The sequence below is a fragment of the Salmo trutta genome, chromosome 1 (genome assembly GCF_901001165.1).
Source record: "Salmo trutta chromosome 1, fSalTru1.1, whole genome shotgun sequence".
Classification (NCBI taxonomy): domain Eukaryota; kingdom Metazoa; phylum Chordata; class Actinopteri; order Salmoniformes; family Salmonidae; genus Salmo; species Salmo trutta.
Genome location: NC_042957.1, coordinates 20,340,753 through 20,355,833, shown reverse-complemented (window position 1 = coordinate 20,355,833; position 15,081 = coordinate 20,340,753). Strand labels below are relative to the sequence as shown.

General features: G+C 44.5%; 1 protein-coding gene across 9 annotated transcripts in view; it reads left to right on the top strand.

Annotated features, from left to right (window-relative positions):
• LOC115178743 (syntaxin-binding protein 5) overlaps window positions 1–15,081 on the top strand; it is a 144,817-nt gene that overhangs the window by 83,208 nt on the left and 46,528 nt on the right. For all 9 annotated transcript variants that reach the window (XM_029740420.1, XM_029740304.1, XM_029740140.1 and 6 more), the window contains 2 exons: window positions 12,494–12,557; window positions 13,771–13,854. In XM_029740420.1, coding sequence (XP_029596280.1) covers window positions 12,494–12,557; window positions 13,771–13,854 — 148 coding nt within the window. The remainder of the gene's footprint in view (window positions 1–12,493; window positions 12,558–13,770; window positions 13,855–15,081) is intronic.

The following is a 15,081-nucleotide window of genomic DNA, read 5'->3' as shown; positions in this document are numbered from 1 at the left end:
CCGCAGGTGTGAAGGAGAAAGGATGTGAATCACTAGTTCTGACTCTTAGTTACTAGGCCTCTTCAACACTGGGTTAAAGTATTAAGACACTGCTATTTCACAGGGTGTTTGTGTTGCTGTTGACATACCTCATGTTGTTTCTGCTCTAGAGCTCTTGCATAATTCACTCGTGACCTTTTTAGCATTTTCCTCATCCTGTCTCTTCCTGTCTCATAGTGAGGGATGGATCAGGTGTCTCTTAAGATCAGTGTTGGCCATGTACAGATGTCCTGTGTCAACAGAGCTGAGGGGAACGGGAGAAGGAAAGGAGAGGGAGAGGGGGAGGGGAGAGGAGATGAGACGGGCAAGAAAAAGAGAGAAGAGGAAGAGAGGACAGGAAAGAGAGCGGGGTTGACAGAGCTGGGTGGGGGTTTAGGAGAGGTGAGGGGGTAGACGAGAGGAAGGAGAGAGGAAGTAGAGAAATAGAAGGAGGTTGGGGTAGACAAGTAGGAGAGAGGTAGAGGCATGGAGAGGTGGGTTATAAGGAAGGAAGTAGTGTGAATGGGTGACAGTATGGGTCTCTAAGGAGTCGTGCCTGCCAGTCCTGAAGCTGCCATGGTATTTCTAGACTAAAGGTCTGTCTGTGTGTGTGTGTGTGTGTGTGTGTGTGTGTGTGTGTGTGTGTGTGTGTGTGTGTGTGTGTGTGTGTGTGTGTGTGTGTGTGTGTGTGTGTGTGTGTGTGTGTGTGTGTGTGTGTGTGTGTGTGTGTGTGTGTGTGTGTGTGTGGTGCCCATATCCAGTTCTGATGACAACAGTATATCTGCACACAAAGGCTTTATGATTAGACAAGAGCGCTTCGGATGGCACTTTCTCTCTCCATCTATCTCTCCCTTCTCTCTCTCTACCTCTCTTTTTCTGTCTCATCTTATTGTGGGCTGCGGGTATGTAAGGTAGATACCTCTCCTGCTTTTATCTTCTCCTAATGTCCTCTTTGGAGCTGTCATCAGACAGGGACCGTGGAGTGGGCGGCTCAGAGACAATGCGCTCTCTATTTTACACCACCTCAGTATCACACTGCATAGAAAGAAATACCCCCAAGCAGAGCCCAGAACATTACAGAGTGGAACAGAACACTGTCAAGAAGATTACCAGGATGTACTGCAGCACTCAGTACTTTAGCAGAACACTGTCGTTCAGTCCGGTTCTGTTTTAGTTTAGTAATGTGTAGAGAAAAGACCAAAGTACTTGTAGGTAACAGTAAGGTATTGTCATGTCTTTACTGTCATTAAATGTGTAGACTGTTATTTTATCAAATCAATTCTCTATGTGGAATTATTATTACTTGATTCAACTAATCATGTAAACTTAATTAACTAGGAAGTCGGGGCACCAAGGAAAATGTTGATTTACAGAGCTATATTTTCCGAATATAACTCTTCAGATATTTTTATGTCTGATCGATTAGTCATTCTCATGAATGTATTATTATTACCTTGTTAGTCTCATTCCGAACGTCGTAAAATTCTTGGAACCCTAGCATAAATTATGAATCAGCAATATATAAATTGGCTTAATTTTTTATTTACTAACTAACTAAATAATCACAGAAATACATAACAAACAAACTGTAGATATTGGTTACTAACAATGATAGAAAAGTCCCTAGTGGACTAAACCGATATGACAGCTTGGTAGACCAAAGGAAATGGGTGGGACTGAGAAAGAGCGGGAAAGACTAAATGGATTCATTACACACAGTCTATAATTATATTCATTGAAATGCTAATCCTTTGCACATGAATGGCCGCTCTTTCGAGAATAATTGCAATGTATATATATTTTAGGCCATATGTGGTTGTTGTCTTCTTTGTTGGAATCCTCGATCGTCCTGTAGGGTTCATCAGAGTCTCTGGTTAACTTTCATTCAAGTCACAATGTCTTTCGTGGTTGTTGATGGTTAGAATGAAAACTTCAGAGTACCATTCAGACATGTTCTCATAGAATAGTTGCTTCGGCGGTTGACATTATTCTCGCTCTAGACTTACATAATTTATAACTGCAGACTAGTAATAAAACATCTAAGATTTGCTCTTATTCTATAGGGATCGATAGTGTCAGAGTTTAACCATTTCCAGCTATGTAGCCAATTCTCCATATGGTATAGTCTTTTCCTTTGGTAGAGTTGTAGTTTAAACCACTTCACACACCAGCGTCACCCGGCATGTTTTGGTCTGGTGTGAATTTCTTCAGGAGTGAGTTTTATCCTCTGTCGAAGAAGGGGCGGTTCTATGAAGCCTAATGTGATGTCTGGGCTCACAGGTGTGGCCACTGACTAGTTCATCTTTATATGAAAATCCATACTCTCATTTAGAAGGTTAATATCACATTACATCTTTTCACAAATCGTAATGTTTAATCACATACGTTTCACAATTTTTAGATGTAAACCTGACAGCTGGGAAATGTACACTTTAAGAGATACCGTTGTGTGTGTTTCCTGTCCTTCATGAGATCAACAAATGAAACACACTTGTCATAACTGTGCCTTTAGTGTTCACGGCCCATTCCTACATTCTCGAAAGTATAAATATTCTTTAATTCTCCCATTATGGGGATTTAGGAGTTTGGCCAAGTCTAGTCCTTTGGTCTCTCTCTGTGCTCTCTCACTCTCTTTTTGCATGACCGGGGGAGAGAGTCTCTGCCAGGAATTTATGACCTGAGATAATAAAACCTGGGTTAGGAGAGGGGGGGGGGGGTCACAATCGACACCCAGAAAGGGCCACTTCATGACAGTATACACTGGAGTTGTGTTCTACTATCATACTAGGTATAGCAAAGAAGAGTGTGGCGTACTGCAGCACAGCTTGCGGGGTGCCGCAGAATTCTATGGCACGTTATTTAAAGGAAGAACCACTGTATACCAGTCATCACCCTCCCTGTAGTCATCACTTAAACCAGTCATCACTCTCCCTGTAGTCATCACATAAAGTTACACTGTGTGTGTTTGACTCACTTCTGTGTACTGAGCTACTGTACCAGGAACTGCTGACGACACACACACACACACACACACACACACACACACACACACACACACACACACACACACACACACACACACACACACACACCGCTTGTGGGTTCTACCTGGAACCAAATAGTGTTCTCCTATGGGGACAGCCGAAGATCCCTTTTGGAAACCTTTTTTCTTTGAGTGTAGAACAGGAGTAACGGGCAGCCTGAGGCTCACTATGACACACAGTTCATGTGAACACCAGAAGGTGTCCTCTCTCTCCCTCCCGGCCCTTCCCCCTCTTTATTCTTGTATGTTGCCTCTTGCTGCCCCTGTATGTCTGTATGTGTGGGTGTCTGTGTGTGTGTGTATTCCCTCCCACCCGTCCTCAGCCCTCACTGGGTCCTAACTGGGCCTAGAGATAAGGCCCAACTGTACCATCCAGACCTCCAGGCCTGTAACTTCGCCCGTGGGGAGACAGTAATCTATCACCCAGTCCTCCAGGAGACCCAGAGCAGTAGCAGAGCTGACCCACCAGTGCTCACACTCCACTCCACCACAGGGGTTGGCTGCAGATTGATTGGCTGAAAATTACAGGCTGAAAGAAAGAATGAAAGCCTTGAGATGAATGTCAACCTCTCTGTTGAGTTACCCTCTCTGAGGTATGTCACCCTGTCTGATGAAAGTCACCCTCTCTTTTGAATGTCACCCTCTCTGATGAGTCCCATTCCCTGATGAATGTCACCCTCTCTAATGAGTCAACCTGTCTGATGAGTCACCCTCTCTGATGAATGTCACCCTCTCTGATGAGTCACCCTCTCTGATGAATGTCACCCTACCTGATGAGTCAATCTCTCTGATGAATGTCAGCCTGTCTGATGAATCACCCTCTCTGAAGAATGTCACCCTATCTGATGAAAGTCACCCTGTCTGATGAATGTCACCCTCTCTGATGAGTCAACCTGTCTGAATAAAGTCACCCTGTCTGATGAATGTCACCCTGTCTGATGAAAGTCACCCTCTCTAATAAATGTCAGCCTGTCTGATGAATTTCTCCCTCTCTGATGATAGTCACCCTGTCTGATGAAAGTCACCCTGTGTGATGAAAGTCACCCGGTCTGATGAAAGTCACCCGGTCTGATGAAAGTCACCCTGTCTGATGAATGTCACCTTGTCTGATGAATGTCACCCTGTCTGATGAATGTCACACTGTCTGATGAAAGTCACCATCTCTGATGAATGTCACCTTCTCTGATTAGTCACCCTCTCAGATTAATGTCACTCTCTCTGATGAATGTCACTCTCTCTGATGAGTCACCATGTCTGATGAAAGTCAGCCTTTCTGATGAATGTCACCCTCTGATGAATGTCACCCTGTCTGAAGAAAGTCACCCTCTCTGATGAATCAACCTGTCTGATGGCGCTGGAAGAAATGGCAGCAGTTTTACGGCGCATAACCAATTGTGCTATTATGTGGGGTTTTTTTGCGTTATTTGTAACTTATTTTGTACATAATGCTTCTGCAACCGTCTCTTACGGCAAAAAAGAGCTTCTGGATATCAGGACAGTGATCACTCACCTCGGATTAGACAAAGATTTTTTCTTCAACAAGCAAGACGCACAGGACATTCTCCAAACACCCGACAGGGCCAACATCCCCGTTATTTGCAAGAGGACGAAACGCAGGTACAGAGGACACAGAGCGGGATGCCTCGTGAGGACCGGCAGAAGGTGAGTGGGAAAGCTGCCGTTACCGTCAATATTACTCGCCAACGTGCAATCATTGGACAATAAATTAGAAGAGGTACGATCACGAATATCCTACCAACGGGACATCAAAAACTGTAATATCCTATGTTTCACGGAATCATGGCTGAATAACGACATGGATATTCAGCTAGCGGGATATACGCTGCACCGGCAAGATAGACCAGCACACTCCGGTAAGACGGGGGTGGGGGGGGGGCGGTCTGTGCATATTTGTAAACAACAACTGGTGCACGAAATCTGAGAAAGTCTCCAGATTTTGATCGCCTGAAGTAGAGTATTTTGTGATAAATTGTAGGACACACTACTTGCCTAGAGAGTTTTCAGCTACACTTTTTGTGGCTGTTTATTTACCACCACAGACAGATACTTGCACTAAGACCGCACTCAGTCAGCTGTATAAGGAAATAAGCAAACAGGAAACCACTCACCCAGAGGTGGCGCTCCTAGTGGCCGGAGACTTCAATGCAGGGAAACTTAAATCAATTCTACCAAATTTCTATCAACATGTGAAATGTGCAACCAGAGGGAAAATACATTCTAGATCACCTGTACTCCACACACAGAGACGCGTACAAAGTTCTCCCTCGCCCTCCATTTCATAAATCCAACCACAACTCTATCCTCCTGATTCCTGCTTACAAGCAAAAATTAAAGCAAGAAGCACCAGTGACTCGGTCTATAAAAAAGTGGTCAGATGAAGCAGATGCTAAACTACAGGACTGTTTTGCTATCACAGACTGGAACATGTTCCAGGATTCTTCTGATGGCATTGAGGAGTACACCACATCAGTCACTGGCTTTATCAATAAGTGCATCGAGGACTTCGTCCCCACAGTGACTGTACGTACATACCCCAACCAGAAGCCATGGATTACAGGCAACATTCGCACTGAGCTAAAGGGCAGAGCTGCCACTTTCAAGGTGCAGGACTCTAACCCGGAAGCTTACAAGAAATCCTGTTATGCCCTGCAACGAACCATCAAACAGGCAAAGCATCAATACAGGGCTAAGATTGAATCATACTACACCGGCTCTGACACTCATCTTATGTGGCAGGGCTTGCAAACTATTACAGACTACAAAGGGAATCCCAGCCACGAGCTGCCCAGTGACACAAGCCTACAAGACGAGCTAAATCATTTCTATGCTCGCTTCGAGACAAGCAACACTGAGGCATACATGAGAGCATCAGCTGTTCCAGATGACTGTGTGATCAAGCTCTCCGTAGCCGACATGAGTAAGACATTTAAACAGGTCAACATACACAAGGCTGCGGGGCTAGACGGATTACCAGGACGTGTGCTCCGGGCATGTGCTTACCAACTGGCAAGTGTCTTCACTGACATTTTCAACATGTCCTTGATTGAGTCTGTAATACCAACATGTTTCAAGCAGACCACCGTAGTCCCTATGCCCAAGAACAAAAAGGCAACCTGCCTAAATGACTACAGACCCGTAGCACTCACGTCTGTAGCCATGAAGTGCTTTGAAAGGCTGGTAATGGCTCACATCAACACCATTATCCCAGAAACTCTAGACCCACTCCAATTTGCATACCACCCAAACAGATCCACAGATGATTCAATCTCTATTGCACTCCACACTGCCCTTTCCCACCTGGGCAAAAGGAACACTTATGGAGGAATGCTATTCATTGACTACAGCTCAGCGGTCAACACCATAGTACCCTCAAAGCTCATCACTAAGCTAAGGATCCTGGGACTAAACACATCCCTCTGCAACTGGATCCTGAACTTCCTGACGGGCCGCCCCCAGGTGGTGAGGGTAGGTAGCAACACATCTGCCACGCTGATCCTCAACACTGGAGCCCCCCAGGGGTGGGTGCTCAGTCCCCTCCTGTACTCCCTGTTTACCCACGACTGCATGGCCAGGCACGACTCCAACAACATCATTAAGTTTGCAGACACCACAACAGTGGTAGGCCTGATCACCGACAACGACGAGACAGCCTATAGGGAGAAGGTCAGAGACCTGGCCGAGTGGTGCCAGAATAACAACCTATCCCTCAACGTAACCAAGACTAAGGAGATGACTGTGGACTACAGGAAAAGGAGGACCGAGTACGCCCCCATTCTCATTGACAGGGCTGTAGTGGAGCAGGTTGAGAGCTTCAAGTTCCTTGGTGTCCACATCACCAACAAACTAGAATGGTCCGAACACACCAAGAAGAGGGCACGACAAAGCCTATTCCCCCTCAGGAAACTAAAGATTTGGCATGGGTTCTGAGATCCTGAAAAGGTTCTACAGCATCAACATCGAGAACATCCTGACTGGTTGCATCACTGCATGGTAAGGCAATTGCTTGGCCTCCGACTGCAAGGCACTACAGAGGGTAGTGCATACGGCCCAGTACATCACTGGTGCTAAGCTGCCTGCCATCCAGGACCTCTAACCAGGCGGTGTCAGAGGAAGGCCCTAAAAATTGTCAAAGACCCCAGCCACCCCAGTCATAGACTGTTCTCTCTACTACCGCATGGCAAGCGGTACCGAAGTGCCAAGTCTAGGACAAAAAGGCTTCTCAACAATTTTTACCCCCAAGCCATAAGACTCCTGAACAGGTAATCAAATGGCAACCCGTACTATTTGCATTGTGTGCCCCCCCAACCCCTCTTTTACGCTGCTGCTACTCTCTGTTTATCATATTTGGACAGTCACTTTAACTATACATTCATGTACATATGTACATACTACCTCAATTGGCCCGACCAACCAGTGCTCCCACACGTTGACTAATCGGGCTATCTGCATTGTGTCCCGCAACCCACCACCCGCCAACCCCTCTTTTTACGCTACTGCTACTCTCTGTTCATCATATATGCATAGTCACTTTAACCATATCTACATGTACATACTACCTCAATCAGCCTGACCAACCGGTGTCTGTATGTAGCCTCGCTACTTTTATAGCCTCGCTTCTGTATATACCCTCACTACTGTTTTTAACCCCTGGTCGGGCTCATACAGGATGGACATCCAGCGAAAAAACCTATCGCCATTAGCATAACAAAATGTAATTATTCTTTTTTTTTCAAATATAGGACTATGTTATATCGTTTTATAGATACACCTCTCCTGAATCTAACCACGTTGTCCGATTTCAAAAAGGCTTTACAGCAAAAGCAAAACATTAGATTATGTTAGAGGAGTATATCGTAAAAGTAGCCACATTGCCATTTTCCGACCAACCACATGCATCACAAATAACCAAAAAACAGCTAAATGCAGCACTAACCTTTGACAATCTTCATCAGATGACACTCCTAGGACATCATGTTACACAATACATGCATTCTTTTGTTCGATAAAGTTCATATTTATATATAAAAACAGCATTTTACATCGGCGCGTGACGTTGACTAACTATTTTCCCTCAAATGCAATTTGAGGGAAAATAGTTACAATTTACTAAATTACTATTCGAAAACATTTTTAAAATGTAATATTGTCATTCTAATATTTATAGATGAATATCTCTTGAAAGCACCTGTAATGCCAGATTTAAAAATAACTTTACTGGGTAATCACACTTTCCGATAAAAGGGGATGCGATACTCAGAAAAATAGGCTACCGTTACAGGTCAGCGCCATCTTGGAACAATCGCATATCAAATCTACTCTTGTATACTATTGTCAATAATCCCTTACCTTTGATTATCTTCATCAGAAAGCACTTCCAGGAATCCCAGGTCCACAACAAATGTATTTTCGTTCGAAAAAGTGAATCCTTTACGTCCCAATAGCTTGTTCTTGTTAGCGCGTTCTGAAGGCTGCTCCAAAACTTCCGTCGGCCGCAGGACTCCTCTTTCAATAAAATGCATTTTTTTTTATTTAGGTTTGTTCAAACATGTCAAACGTTGTATAACATAAATCTTTAGGGCCTTTTTCAACCAGAGCTCCAATAAGATTCAAGGGGGACGATTGCATTGTATTTCTAAACGTTTCGAAAGGGGAGGGTAGCCAGGGGGGCCGGCGTCATAATGGTGATGGCCCTCCTCATGTGACCACTTTCCACAGCGTCTCATTCAGTCAGTTTCCACAGTAGGAGACTCAAACCACTTTGTAAAGACTGGGGACATCTAGTGGAAGCAATAGGAAGTTCTCAATGAACCATTGCTCACGGTGTGATTTATAGGCAAAGTGATGAAGTTGAGTCCGCAATTCAGAATTCCACATCCTGTTACGATCGGTCTCGGGGTTTTGACTGCCATATGAGTTCTGTTATACTCACAGACACCATTCAAACAGTTTTAGAAACTTTAGGGTGTTTTCTATCCACAAGTATTAATTATATGCATATCCTAGCTTCTTAGTGTGAGTAGGAGGCCGTTTAAAATGGGCACAAATCTTTTTCAAAAATCGCTCTAGCGCCCCCTATCCTAGGCGACCGTCAAGAGGTTAACTATCTTTTTACTGTTGTTTTTATTTCTTTACTTACCTATTGTTCATCTAATACCTTTTTTTGCACTATTGGTTAGTCTACACCTGTTGTATTCGGCACACATGACAAATAAACTATGATTTGATTTGATGAAAGTCACCCTCTCTGATGAATGTCACCCCGTCTGGTGAAAGTCCCCCTCTCTGATGAGTCATACTCTCTGATGAGTCCCACTCTCTGATGAAAGACACCCTGTGTGATGAAAGTCACCCTGTCTGATGAAAGACACCCTGTGTGATGAAAGTCACCCTGTCTGATGAAAGTCACCCTGTGTGATGAAAGTCACCCTGTCTGATGAAAGACACCCTGTGTGATGAAAGTCACCCTGTCTGATGAAAGACACCCTGTGTGATGAAAGTCACCCTGTCTGATGAAAGTTACCCTCTCTGATGAAAGTTACCCTCTCTGATGAAAGTCAAACTGTCTGATGAAAGACAACCTGTGTGATGAAAGTCACCCTATGTGATGAAAGTCACCCTGTCTGATGAATGTCACCCTGTGTGATGAAAGTCACCCTGTGTGATGAAAGTCACCCTGTCGGATGAAAGTTACCCTCTCTGATGAAAGTTACCCTCTCTGATGAAAGTCAAACTGTCTGATGAAAGACAACCTGTGTGATGAAAGTCACCCTGTCTGATGAATGTCACCCTGTGTGATGAAAGTCACCCTGTGTGATGAAAGTCACCTTGTCTGATGAAAGTTACCCTCTCTGATGAAAGTTACCCTCTCTGATGAAAGTCAAACTGTCTGATGAAAGACAACCTGTGTGATGAAAGTCACCCTGTCTGATGAATGTCACCCTGTGTGATGAAAGTCACCCTGTGTGATGAAAGTCACCCTGTGTGATGAAAGTCACCCTGTGTGATGAAAGTCACCCTGTCTGATGAAAGTTACCCTCTCTGATGAAAGTCAAACTGTCTGATGAAAGTCAAACTGTCTGATGAAAGACAACCTGTGTGATGAAAGTCACCCTGTGTGATGAAAGTCACCCTGTCTGATGAATGTCACCCTGTGTGATGAAAGTCACCCTGTGTGATGAAAGTCACCCTGTCTGATGAAAGTTACCCTCTCTGATGAAAGTTACCCTCTCTGATGAAAGTTACCCCCCACGATTCTGATTTCCTCTTCCATCCCTATTTCTTTCTGTCCCTTCCCCCTCATTGTCACCATCTTTCTCTTACTCTCTTTTGTTAGCACATTACGATACCTGTGCTTACATTATCCCACCTCCCCCTATCACATAAACAGGTAGTCCTGTTGGCATGTTCCTGGCTAAGGCCCCAGACTAAGGGCTGTTAATGCCATGTTGCCATAGGGGACATTTTCAGTGTGACTGTGTTTCCGCTGTTTCAGTATTGGATGCTTGTGTTGCCTGCAGATGCACCAGCTGTTCTAGTTTATGTGTGTGTGTGTGTGTGTGTGTGTGTGTGTGTGTGTGTGTGTGTGTGTGTGTGTGTGTGTGTGTGTGTGTGTGTGTGTGTGTGTGTGTGTTTGCATGTGTGTGTTTGCGTGTGTGTGTATATTGATACTATACATTTGTGATACACACCACAGGACATGGTTGATGGTCTTTGATGGTGTTGGTGTGATATCCGCTATGGGACATTGAGTTTGATGGCATATAGATAGATGGTAGGTGTTGTATTGCATATGTGATGAATTCAATATGACATTCAAATATATGGGCAGGTGTTATCCATTATGAGAGAAGTCTGTGTGTGGAATTCAGGCCTCTGCACCTTAGATAGATTACTTTCATTCACACACTCTTGCATAGGTGTGTGTGTGTGCTTGCCTCTATGTGGGTGCTGCATATTTTCAGGAGGCTGTCTGCACTCTGCACATCCTGGCTCTGTTTCCATGGTGATCCATTCTCCAAATCCTGTGTGTGTGTGTGTGCATGCGTGCACATGTGCGTGTGTGTGTGTGCAGCAGAGAATGGGTTGGTTTGTAAGTAACAGTGTGACAGTGGCGAGGGGGATTAGATAAATAAACAACTCCAGCTGCAGTAACACTGGGTTAATAACACTATCTGGTTAACACTGATAAATATAGACCCCGGCAAACATGGGTAACATCCCAATTCTCCATAGCCTCCTCTCCTCTCCTCTCCTCTCCCTATCGCCTTTCCTTCATGACCCCAGTCATCCCCCATCCTCATCCTCTATGTTAGCCATGATGGCAGTCTTTGGCATGGGTGTAGAGGGGTTAGATTGATAGATGCTATTGTCACTGCCATGGGCAGAGAGACATGGAGAAAGAGAGGAGGACTGAGATGGAGATACAGAGATACACACACACACGCACGCACGCACACACACGCACGCACACACACACACACACGCACACCCACGCACGCGCACACACACACACATACACTACAGTACACACTCTCACAGGGGACTGAAAGCCATCCATCTCTCCCTTCAGTAAGCTCCTGTCTTTTAAAGATGACTCTCAGCGCTTCAGCAGTTAGCCCTGTCCTTCCCATGCTCTGTTTCAAATTGACTTTGTTCCTTTAGCTCAAAGTGTATCTTCTCTCTCACTATACGCCTGAGCTATCTGTATGATGTGTGGGAACTCTAAACTCATCTGTTGTATGTGACATCCCTTTGATGAGCCTGAGTGGAGTGTCTCTTTGATGAGCCTGAGTGGAGTGTCCCTTTGATGAGGCTGAGAGGAGTGTTCCTTTAATGAGGCTGAGAGGAGTGTCCCTTTGATGAGGCTGAGAGGAGTGTCACTTTGATGAGGCTGAGAGGAGTGTTCCTTTAATGAGGCTGAGAGGAGTGTCCCTTTGATGAGGCTGAGAGGAGTGTCACTTTGATGAGGCTAAGAGGAGAGTCCATTGGATGAGGCTGAGGGGAGTGTCCCTTGGATGAGGCTGAGGGTAGTGTCCCTTTGATGAGACTGAGAGGAGTGTCCCTTTGATGAGGCTGAGGGGAGTGTCCATTTGATGATGCTGAGGGGAGTGTCCCTTTGATGAGGCTGAGGGGAGTGTCCCTTTGATGAGGCTGAGGGGATTGTCCCTTTGATGAGGCTGAGGGGAGTATCCCTTTGATGAGGCTGAGGGGAGTGTCCATTTGATGAGGCTGAGGGGAGTGTCCATTTGATGAGGCTGAGGGGAGTGTCCCTTTGATGAGGCTGAGGGGATTGTCCCTTTGATGAGGCTGAGGGGGGTGTCCCTTTGATGAGGCTGAGGGGAGTGTCCCTTTGATGAGGCTCACCTTTATTTTCTCTTTTCTTCTTTCTCTCTCTCTCTCGCTCTCTCTCAGATCCTCCAAGGCCCACCCAGGTCCTGTGGTCCACATAAGTGACAACCCCATGGATGAAGGAAAGGTATGGAGTGGCTCTCTGCCCAAATATTGTGTACATTACATGTGTGTATCTTTCCTTCTTGTTGTTGAAGAGTGTGGCATGCCCCTAATCCTTCTCTAAAGACCTCACACATCGCTCCATCTTTCAGGTCTGACACTTTACCTTTATCCTGCCATCTGTCCCTCCCTCCCTACCTCCCTGCCTCTCTCTCTGGACATAGGTTTAGCCTTTATGAAACATTAAAGCTGGCTGAACCATTATTTCTCTTTTATTTGAATACACAGATAATTGCTTTTGAAATATGAATGACTTGTCCCAGCCACGGCTGTTCAGACATTTATCTATCATTTATCAGTGTTTCAGGACTCGGGGTGCGAGAGGAGCTGAGTTCCAAAGAACAACATAAAAATATACAAGGAAAATAATTCCTTATCATTTGAATTTCAATGAAAGCATTCTCTCACAGAGAGGTTTAAAGGGCCGATGCTGCTGTTTTTTAAAAATCTCTATATCATATGATTTATGGGTAACAATTAAGTACCTTACTGTGATTGTTTTTCAATTCAAATGGTCAAAAATTAACAAAAATAGCTTCTTAAGCAAAGAGCCATTTCTCAAGCAATAATTTTGCTAGGACTGTCTGGGAGTGGTCTGAGTGGGGAGGGTAAACCTGAAAACTAGCTGTTATTGGAAGAGAGGTTTGGAACTCTCTTTCTTATTGGTCTATTAACTCATTTACCGCTTGGTGATGTCCCCAGGCTGGGCAAAACTCCATCCCACCAAAACAGGCTGAATTTTATGGAATTTTTAAACAACTCTTACTCTCAAAGGGCTTTATCATCATGTTAACAATTTCACAGTATTATTCCAAACTCATAGTGTGGAAATATATATAAAACATAGGCAATTCATGTTTTTGACTGCACTGGGCCTTTAAATAAATAGTCCATTGTTTGGGGTATTTTGATAATATCAACTTTAGGGGGCATGGTTTGGTTAACAATAGCTATGAAAGAATTTAACAAAATGCACTTTTATGTACTTGTTGTTATTAACAGTTTAGAACCAAGGTCAAAAGGTGATCAAATAAACTGTGTATCCTGTTTGTCTTCTATTTCATCCCACCATCCAACCGCAGGGTGCCATGGGAATGTTGAGCGTATTATTCCTTCTCTGATATGTCTGTCCTCACCGGGCCAAATCTCACTGGCTGTCTGTCAATTTTCCCTTCCAGCTTATCATTGGATATGAGGCTGGAATTGTGGTCTTGTGGGATCTGAAATCTAAGAAAGCAGACTACCGCTACACTTACGATGAGGTAGGCACCATCTCCCACAATGCCTTTCAGTACCTCTCTTCCTGTGATCTGGGGAATGCATGAAAATACAAAAAGAGAAATCAAATATTCATGAACTGCTTGATATAAATAGAATAGTGTGTGTGTACTGTGTGTGTATACTGTGTGTATACTGTGTATGTACTGTGTGTGTATACTGTGTGTGTGTATGTGTGTGTGCACTGTGTTTTCCATATGCATTGTTTGCCTTTGAGAGATGACATTAAAAGGGGTTTAGAGTCTGTGAAGGACTAGAGATGTGTCCAGGACTGTTTGGTGTTCGTTCTGTACCTGTACCCATACTGAGTTACTGTAAGGTTCTGTATTTATTTTCTTAGTCAACCTTTTGTTCTGTTTCGTTGTATTCTTGAACGTAGCCCTGTTTCTTTGTGTTCTTGATCATAGCCCTGTCTTTCATTTTTGTTCATTGATTTCACCTGTGTTAGTTACTCACCTGGTCTCATCAGCTCCTTATTTAGTTCAGTTCATTCTGTATGTGCCTTTGTGAGGTACTGTTCGTTTTGACTTTACTAAGCCTTTTCCTAGCTCGTTTGTGAGAACCAGTTATAGCCTTCAGTCCTAGTTTTGATTCACCTGCCTGTTTGCCTTCCTGTGTATGACCATTGCCTGCCTGTGACCACGATGCCTGCCTTCTGCAAAGGGGAAATAAACACCTGACGCTCTCTGCGCGTGAATCTATACCTTTTTCTCCCTGAGTATTCAGTACAGAATACCTCACCTAATAACAGAATGGATTCAGCGGCGCTACAGTGGCGCCTAACCCAGCAAGAGGAGCATATGGAGGAAATCTGCCATCTTTAACGCCAGCCTATCCCTACTCCTCCGATGCCAGGTATCGTAACCCATAGCCCTTCATTCATATCCATGCCTGGAAAATATGACAGTTCACCTGGGAAATGTCAGGGATTTCTGATGCAATGCAGCAAATACATTTAGCACAACCCCACTATCTTCGCCACCAACAAGCGTAGGGTGGATTTTTGTCTCTACTCACAGGCAAAAATGGATCTGAGACCCATTTCCACACCCTCTTCAAAGAGGTACTCGATCACTCTCCTTCTGGTCGTCCTATAGGAGACCTCCTCATAGAACTTCAACAAGGACGTAATTCAGCTGCCGAGGGAGTGGATGGAGTGAGGCTGTTTTACTTACCATCTACCGGAGAGGGCTCAACAGGGAATTTCAGGC